We start from the raw sequence: 9,834 nt of genomic DNA, 5'->3' as shown, positions 1-9,834 counted from the left end.
CAAGCTCCTATTATCCCTGTGGAACTCATATTTTCTTACACACACACACGCGTGTGAGTGAGCATGCACATGCACACACACGCACACAATAACCACTATGAACTGCCTAGAAAAAGTGAGCGTTGTGAAAATAGCAAGCCCATGACAAATTACACTAATGAATCGTAACCTTTTTTCCTTTTCAAAGAAGAGTGGAGTTTTTGGCTTATTGTTCTCCTATTCCTGGTTCTTCTACACACTTATAAACATAGACAGAGCTTGCCAGGACATTTGAAAGGCTCTTGGGCTGACAAACCTGCCACAGGATTCTGTATAGTAATAAACATTAGCTTTTTCCTTTTATTCCCTCACTCATTATAGGAAATTCTCTTTTTCTCTCTCTGTCTCTTTTTCCTCCTATATCAATCAATCCGAATTGGTGCGATGCTATTAAGTGCTGGCTAAAGGTCCACCTGTTCACAAACTAAGCAGTCTCAACTTCCGATAAAAGCAATGACAACCACAGGAACCTAGCAGTTTTTCTGTTTGTGTAAGTCTTTATACAACACTCCTTATCATAGTATCTGTAGCTGTAATGTTTTAATCCCTGTGACTAACGTCTGTCACATGTCAGTCTTGGAAGTTCTCTTCAAGAGAGAACCATGTGGAACGTAGTGTTTTATTTCGGTAGTGATTTTTGTCTGGAAGACTAAGGAACCTCTTATTAAATACATTTAAGACCTATAAGGCAGCACCCTCCAGATTGTTCAGCCTCTTAGCTGACTTGAAACGGAACCCTGGATCATAATATTTTCTGTGAGAGGCAAGGATTTCTTAGGATGGTACTTTTTCATTGAACCAACTGTGTAGTTGGGATAGAGTTAGACAAGCTTTCAAATGCAAGATAGAAGAATGTATTGCATCTGAAAGCTTGTCAAAATCTATCCCAACTACACAGCTGGTCCAGTAAAAAGATACCTCTCTAAGAAATCCTTGCCTTTTGCATACTTTCTGGACCATCACGAGTATAACAGGAGTTACACTACCAATATTTTCTATGCGGTTTTTAACTGAAAGCTGATGTAAAAACGTTGATGCCTGGACCAATGTAAATATATTAAATTTAAGACTATTTTCAAATGTTGTTTAAATAAAAAATTAAGTTCTTTCTTCTGGAATTCCTGAATGGAATACTTTTCTCCTTCTGAGCTATGATTTAATTAGATTATATTTTATTAGACATTCTTTACAAATTTTAAAATACTGCTATTTTACATGCACAGAAGGGGGAAAAAACAGTTTGAACTGTAGGTAAGCATTCATTTAAAAACAACCACAAAAGAGGAACAGTTTGTCATTAACAATGTACTCGATATGTATATCTAAAGTGCATTATGTTACAAAAAATATATAGAAGGTCAGCAGCACCAAGATATGTTCACAAAATAAATACACCGGTCAACAAAATAAATTATGGTAAATGCAACAATAATAATCGTCTAACCTTAGCACAAAAAAAAAATTTCACAATAACCAAATGTGCAGTTTCAGAGAGCAATGGGAAGGAAGGAAAGGGCAGAAGAAGGCTTATTTGGAGCATTTACAGTATTTACAAACAATAAATATTTTAACACTTTTTATATGTTCACTATTACAGAATACTGCAATACGTTTTCCAAAGGTCTCAGCTGAAAATTTCAACGCCTCCTGCAGAAAAAAAATAGAAAAAAGTGGAAAAAATTAATTTGCCTTGTAAATAAGCGGACATAAGATTAATAGTAACAGTGCAACAAATAATATAGGCTGTGCCTCAGTATTAAATATTCCCCCTAGGAAAAGCTGATTAACAGTGCTGGGCTATTAGAATTCTTTTAAGACTCCTGTATGGTGGTTTCAACACAATAATACTAGCAGCGTGAGGAACTGCAGACTGCTTTCATGCAGCAGCTGAGTCTATACCATCTGCAGCTGTATGTACACACACAAGTCAGAGGGAGACTGCCTCATTTAGGTCTTGATTCTGGAAGATGCTTCAGCATAAGTCTACCCTGAAGCTTGGGAATAGCTTTTCCCAAATTAGTGAGCCTAGTTAAGTATGTGCTTAAGCATCTTGTATGTTGAGGTCATAAAGCTCGGTTTCCTAAACAGATACCAAACCACATAAAATAAGGTGGAATAATAAGAAAATAAAGTGGAATAATCGACCTGATTAGGGAGCCAAATCTCTGAATCGGAATCAAATCAGGAGACCCTTTAATCGCTCCGAATTGAACTGGAACCCTCTGAATCAATTCGGAGGGCTTTGATGATTTAGACATAGACACAGCTTTAAATGTTTTTTCTACATACCTCAAGGTACCAGGTAGCTTGTGAATGCTGAGATGCTGGAGCAGATGGAGCATCCCACAAGCACGTGGGGGCGTCCCCAGAGTTATCGGCGGCAGACCCGAAAGTGGACCAGAAGCACTTCCGGTCCACTTCCAAGTCCGCTGTGGAGTGCACGGCTTGGCGACTGTTGCCTTCTGGGTTTGGGGGGCACCTGAGGTCCCCCTGCAGCCAATTGCTGAGCCGGGGTGGTATGGGAGGAGGGGTCCCCCGCATGCTTGCTGGCAGACTTGGAAGTGGACCAGAAGTACTTCCAGTCCACTTCTGAGTCCGCCATCAAGCACACAGCCTTTTCCCTCCCCGCTTCCCACCCCAGGCACTTGTATGGAATGCTCCATCTGTCCCACCATTGCAGTGTTCACGAGCTGTGCCTGGTACCTTGAGGTATGTAGAAAAAAAGTTTAAAGCTGCATCTGTAACCGAATTGCTGATTCTCCAAATCAGCATCGAATCTTCAGATTCAGATTCGGCCAAATTGAATCAATGAATCAAATCACTGTCCCTAATTTGGGCAGAATTCGAATCAAATATGGCTCCGTTTCATACACCCCGACTTATTAGGTGCCGCTGGCAGGCTGGTTTAAGTTCAGTAATCTTCCCTTCCACCATGAATTTGTAAGGTTCAAAGCAGAATCCCAGCTATCTCTGCTGTATATGACTTATGATGCCCTGTATTTTTAAATATTTTCTAATACTGGAAATGCTGCAGGGATTTTTCCCCTCTATCACTCTGAGCAGTACATTTCTGCAATTGTATGTTAGTTCCCTAGGAAACGGCTATAAGATGGGATTTGATTGGCCATATTGTCAAAGTGATTGCCAAAGCTGTGGGTAGACTTTCACATGGCAGACGTGTGTGGGTGAGAAGCACACAAAAAGACAAATTCTTGACAATTTAAGGGTTTTTAATGTGGGTAATGAAAGTGAGATTACATTTAACATGAGGGAGGTTACACTTTTGAAAGTTTTCTTAGGCAAATGGGTAGTATTTATTGAAACTAATTGGACTGGGAACATAACTAGGACTCCTGTAAGAAAAGGTTTGTTTTTTTTTCTTTTTTGAGTCTTTTTTTTTAAGTGACTGGAATAGAAATGTCAGCATGCATACATTTTAGTATAATTATAGTGCATAGTATTTATTGTATGGCTCTTTCGTATTTATAATTGCTACATACTGAAGATTATGTATATTATATACGTATAAGATTATACACATGTATACATTATATGTATATAATCTTCAGTATGTACATTTAAGCATGTGGTGTTCTGATAGTTGTGGATTAGGTTTTTAGGCTTTGTCTTACAGTTTGCGATAAATTGAAGCTCAGCCATGGGTTGCATACTACCAAAATCTGCAGTTGTTCCTATCCCAGTTTGTTGGAATTATTGCAAAATCACGTGTCTGCCTCTCCCCCCTCCCACCCAAACACACACTTCCCCCAAACTGTTCCAATGGAATTAGGAAGCAAGTCCATTGCAGTTAGGTTTCTGATGTGGATCTCAAATTGTGGGTTCAGAATTGGAGAAAGGGCATCAGACTGAGATCTTCAGGTCAAGCTAAATTAGACAAAGTACAAGTCAAGAGTGATGTGAAAAGGGGCCTCTGAATTCACCTTTGTACTTCCCTGGTTTTTGTTGTACTACTCTTTGTATGGCCAATCTCCCTACTCTGTGTCATAGTTTACTCGGAGTTGCAATAGGTTCAAAGGGATGAAAAAATGTAGTGTAATCAGTTTGATATTGAGATAGTCTAGCCATTCCCCTCTTTCCCCAGTCACACTTGCTATCAGAGCCTGCAGATTAGCTGGGTGCATTAGAGGACCATGTTCCCATGGGGCTATATATTTGAACCAGACACCATAAACTGAGCTGTCCTAAGCCTAACATCCAATGCAAAGCTACGGCTATGCACCAGATAATCTTGCCCTCCTTCCTAAAATGCATTGGGGGGGCATGGATTTGAGCTGTCAATTCACACATAGCACTAGCATGTGTACCTAATAAATGACTTGGGTTATTAAGTTAAAAAAAGATGATGTCATATGTCATTTGCTGATTAAATTAAATGTTTCAGGCTGACAGTTGTTTTAATTTAAGGTATAGAAAGGATACTTTGTGCCAAATCGCTTGGATAAGACCTGGCCAAAAGCATGCCTTCTATTTGATTGCTAGAAGCTGAACCTGTCTGTTATGCTCTATGCTCTGCACAGGCGGTATTACAACAGGTAACTCTTGTTTTATGGACTTCTTTACAAAAACAAACGAACAATAAACCATGCAGGACTTTACAGTTAAGTCTGCCAAGCATGCAGTCCTTTCTAAACTCTAGTACCCTGCAGGCCAATATTGCAATATGGGCAATAAGGCTGAGAAGCTAAAGCCAAATCTATAATGTTCTGTAAAGTTAGGTTTTCTTTAGGCATACAAGGGCCCATTAGAAATTTTAGAACCTTAACCAAGGCAGAGCTTTTGGTTCATTTTACCCATAGGGTAGAAAGGCAAATGATAACCTAACAAAGCAAATTACCAAAAAAAAAAAAAAAATCAAATGCCTTGAAAGTTTTTCCCCATCACTTATAATTCTGCATATGTGTCCATTTGAAGACAGGAACCCCTTAGTGCCCACACCAGCTTCATAACATTTGTTCCAACTCCTAGATGCATCAAGCACCTGTGAACAGAGATCCTGGGACTTCCCTTTCTTAAGTTACTGAATAAAAAGCAGTACCAGTTAAAGTGCTGCTTATTGAGAGCTTTATTAAGCACACATTGACTTTCTTAATTCTTGGGCACTAACTAAATCCCAATCTTAAATTCTTTATGCAGGCTCTAAGTAAGGCTTGCTGCCGGACTTCAGCTTCCATGGACTCCAGTGGAAATGGAGGGCATGGGTGTATTGCAGGACTGGGCCTGTAACATTTGAATAGAAGTACTGCATTTTAGTAAATCCCATAGCTGGCATCTTTTTTTCCAAAAGATTTTCTGTAAAGTGAGGAGACTCTGTTGTGTGTTCAGCCAAAGCGAAAGGGAAGAAGCAGAAAGAGAGTGGTTTTGAGGGGGTTTTCTACCTTATTTTAAAAACTAAAATTCCCTTTGGAATGTAATGCTTTGTACACAAAATGGTTCAATCTCCAACTTGAACTGATAGTTGGAAGCAGGCTATCAGCTCAGGACATCTAAAAGAGAGAGTCTGAATTACCATGGCCCTTAGAACCTTCATTGTCATACATGCAGAAAACAAGTCTCCAAGCGTAATGCTCAACATTTTTCAGCAGCAACGTAATTGTTTCACAAGCTGGCAGAAAGATGGAGCAGAATTTAAAAAAAAAAAAGAGTCCTAATGGCAGGGGAAATTTTATGGCAAAAGGCTGGTTTGTGTTGTTCGCAGATATTACTTGAGAGAGAGAAACTTTCCATGTTCTCCCCTAAGGTGAAACAGTAAATAAAGAAAAACTGTAAAGTAAGGATAGGAAAGTTGCCAAAAAAGAGGGTGGGGGAGGGAAGAAAACCTATTTTGTTTTCTTGAAGCAGGTTTTTAACTAAAGCTCAAAGCTCTCATTCTGTTGAGCTAGAAGTATGGCACCAAAATCAGATATGAAGAAACGCAAAGTAAAATCAGCCCAGAATGTTTTAATAGATGGGAGGTGTATTCCTTTTTCTGAAATAGCTCTCACTATAACCTCTGTTTTCATGAAAGTCTTCTTTGTGATAACAAATTTAACTAATCCCTGCCCAGAAATGAGTTGATGTATGACAGTGGGGGAGTTGCTGCAGTTCTGTGCCTCAGTCTCTGAGCCAGTACCACTGGAATGATGATTTTCTTTGAAAAGCATTTTGGAGTCATTCAGCTATTTTTTTTGGGGGGGGGGCAGGGCAGGGAGGGAATCATTGGTGTTATAAATTATTATCAGAAAACAAGGAGAGCTCCAGATTTGTTTGAAGTATAGGTAAAATAGGACAATATATATATTATATAGTATGTTCCTGCTAAAGATAAAGTGGAATTACCTTAAATTATGATCATGTGTAGTATCAGAGATTTCCAAGAGAGAGAACCCTTTGTCTCCACTACTAGGTACTCCAGAATTTGGCCATGTTGATCGAGTACGCCTCTTTTTCTTTTCTTGTTCCTTGCGTTTTCCAGGCTTTGCTTTCTTCCTCTTACCAGGTGCCTTTAGGGGCTGCTCCTTGTATGTTTGAGCTTTGTTTGTCTCCTGAGTTAGGTATTTGCCTTCATCCTCACTGCCAAATCGAACTGGGTAGTTCTTTGTGTTGGTAGCAGGCTTAGGGTTAGGAGAAACCTCAGAAGTAGCCCGGATCTCTGCTGTGTTCACTCCCTCGATTAAATTTTGGAGGAACATCCTTCTTCGTAAATCTTGGATAGATCTCCCTTTGTCATGCAGTAGTTGATGCTCTGATACAGCTCTCTTACTAAAATAAAAAGGAAGGAGGGGGAAAAAAACACTTATAATTTCATTATTGCCTACTACTTGGCAGAACTTACCTCTTCTTTGGCAGTTGCAGCTACAGAGAATGCTGTACCAGCTTTCAAGCTTTTAATATACCTGGCTAAGTCAGAAGGTTGGAGCAAACTCCCTGCACAAAGAGGAAGAACCGAAGCTAGTAATATTCTCTGCTGACCCATTACACATATCTGGACCTGTACATGGATTAGTCAATGCTCTGTTCTAGGACAATGTTTCTTAATGGTACAAGGTACTGTAGGCACTAAAACAAGGAAGGTGGTTCCCAAAATTAGGAAAGGAACAGACCTGATAGGAAAAAAGAAATATTTGTAGTGTAGCCTGGAACTCTGTTTATGTGATATCATTTCAGTATCAATTTTTTGCTCTGTTGAAGTGCTTTCTGTAGGAAAATTCAATTTACCTTTGTGGCTCACTAAACGTGATTGCTGGTACTTAATGGAAAAAGATTTCTTTGACCAAAGTGATCAAGTCTGGATGCCTAAAACTTAGGTGCCAAAATCTACATTCAGATATCTAAACAAGTAGCCTGGATTTCAGAAATTGTGAGCATTTAGCAGCTAATGCTGACTGGTTCTCAGCCACTTGTGTAATGATGCTTTTATGCACCGAATTGTTAAGCCCCCAATTTTAAAGTTTTAACATAAAATTCTGTTCTGTACTGCCTGGATCCAGTCTGTGCATTGCACTAGTTCTTTCATGTGGTCCTTCAATCTTTTTTTTTCTTCCATGTATTGCTATTCCTTATATTTCCAAAGCTGCTGTATTGTTCATTTTGGTTTGTTAGCCTGTTTGAGAAATTATAAAATGACAACTAAAAGCCTTACAAACAGCTTATACTAGCTAACAAGGTAGAGTAATCAGAAACCTTTCAGAAATGGATGATCCAAGAGGTGTCTGGACAATAAATAACCGTGAGAAAACACACTCCTTTCTCTTTGGTGTGGTGGGAAGGATGCACAGCTGCACTGTGAACCACAGAAAGTGCGCAAGCTGGGATTAAAGTTACGTTCCCATGAATGCTATTAACCAGTAATCCTTCCAGCTTGCCTTGCCTTGATGTACTGAGATTGGCTAGCACAAATCTAGTCACATGTAGTATCCTGATTCCATGAGAGAGGATGCATAGCCAAAGAAAATGATTTCTGTGTCTTGCCTGTTTTGTAGTAATTTGATCAGTAGCTGATGATGCACAGTTGTTTCTGAATATAGACAAGGTGGGTGAAGACGCACAACTTTCTGAGTGAATAGTTCCACTCCATCAATTACCATGGCAAAGTATGGAGTTTCAAAATGTGGCAGGGTATTACTATATATGAAATGACAAAGAGCATTCAGCCCCTTCTGAACTGTTTGCCAAATGCAGGGAAGAGATTATGTAATCAGTTGTAGAGTTGCATGTATTTTGTTGGCTCCACACAACTCAGCTTTATCAGAGAAGAATTAATCATGATTCTGATGTAAAGTGATATATGGGAAACATTTGCTCAAAACTGCATCCAGATTCACTCTAAAGGTTCACGAGACAATATTTTGCTAAGCAGTTTCTGAGTTTCAAGAATTCTGTAACAAGATGTTTCAGAGGACCTCAGGTTTTGGTGCCAGCATTTTTCATATATTTCATAAACTTTAGGGGCTGAAGGGACCTCATGAGATCATTGAGTCCAGCACCACCCCCACCCCACCCCGCGCTGCCATAGGCAGGAAGTCAGCTGGGATCAAGTGATCCCAGCAAGAAAAATATCCAGACATTTTTTGAAAGAATCCAGAATAGGTGCTTGCATCACCTCTGGGGGGAATCTGTTCCAAACTCTGGACACTCGCACCATAAAGAACTTTTTTCTTATGCCTAATTTAAATCCGCCTTCCTGGAATTTGTGGAGTTTTGTACGCTACTTCCTTCGAAGCAAAAACATAAGAGCATGATACTGAACTGGTGTATATGAGTATGGCTTCATTTCCTTCAGTGGAACCATTTTCATGAACACTAGTTCAGGATCTGGCTCCACAAGACAAAAAATGTAACCAATAATCAGACATTCAGTAATACCTTTCTGAATGCTACTCTAGTCATTCTTATGGCCTTTTTTGGTACCCTAGCCACACTCAGTCTGATACTCCAAGCTGTAAACTTTTGCTCCATAACAGTAATCAATAGTCATCTTTAGCTACCTCCTTGATTAGATCAGGCTGACTCATACATATGCTATTAAAACCAGCACCTTGCTCTTCTGAGAGGCATACTTTTGTCATAGTTGCCAGTCTATCCATTGTGACTCACACCACATTCCTAATTCCAGTACTGTATTTTTCCCAGGATATTTTCATGGGAAATGTAGTTATCCTCCCCCCCACCCCCTTCCTAGTTTATAAAAAGTATACAAAGTCGTACTGCTTTACTGTGTTTAAAATAGTATGCTTTATGTGATGAGCAATGCTTTCCTTTTGCTTCTTATAAACTACTGGGGATAATGTGTTTTTTATCACAGAGAACCCAAAGCTGCCTTAATCCTGTAATGTATATTTAGTCAATCTGCCCACTGTTACAAAATCTGGAATCTTAAAAGGCTGTCATTACAGGACTTTTGATTGAAAAGTAATTCTATTTTACATAGCCTTAACCTAGAGCTTTGATTCCAATGCAAACAATGCAGTCAAACAGTATTACAGGACCTACATCTTACTTGAATATACATTTTCAAAATAATCCATAGAGTGACATGTGAATGGGTACTGTGCCAGGAGAGGGTGGGTTTCAGTGTAAAGGTCTGTCTGATATTTAGCATGCAAATCTGACCCCAGACAGCATTCTGCTATTCCAGATAATTGTATAACATTATGTAGTGTTACATTTCACGTGACTTTTATTATCCGGCCAGACTTGAAGATTATATTTTGCCTGTTTTTGTGCAGTGAGAAATAAGTCTCCTGACTTGAAAAAGATGTGGTAGATGTAAATTCCTCCCCTCCCCTCCCCACCCCA

At 39.3% G+C, this 9,834-nt stretch overlaps 1 protein-coding gene across 7 annotated transcripts in view; it reads right to left on the bottom strand.

Annotated features, from left to right (window-relative positions):
• Positions 1-1,334: 1,334 nt before the first annotated feature.
• Positions 1,335-9,834, bottom strand: part of PTHLH (parathyroid hormone like hormone) — a 14,610-nt gene continuing 6,110 nt past the window's right edge. For 6 of the 7 annotated variants that reach the window (XM_019544243.1, XM_019544242.1, XM_019544240.1 and 3 more), the window contains exons 3-4: positions 6,376-6,798; positions 1,335-1,686 (exon numbers count right to left, since the gene is read on the bottom strand). In XM_019544243.1, coding sequence (XP_019399788.1) covers positions 1,677-1,686; positions 6,376-6,798 — 433 coding nt within the window. In that variant the 3' untranslated portion in view covers positions 1,335-1,676. Of the gene's footprint in view, positions 1,687-6,371; positions 6,799-9,834 lie in introns of those variants that run through there. The other variant, XM_019544246.1, reaches the window with a different exon arrangement.

This window comes from Crocodylus porosus, unplaced genomic scaffold (assembly GCF_001723895.1).
Source record: "Crocodylus porosus isolate Cpor-Errol unplaced genomic scaffold, CroPor_comp1, whole genome shotgun sequence".
Taxonomy (NCBI): domain Eukaryota; kingdom Metazoa; phylum Chordata; order Crocodylia; family Crocodylidae; genus Crocodylus; species Crocodylus porosus.
Note: the sequence above shows the minus strand (reverse complement) of the source record. Positions and strands in the feature narration are given on the sequence as shown.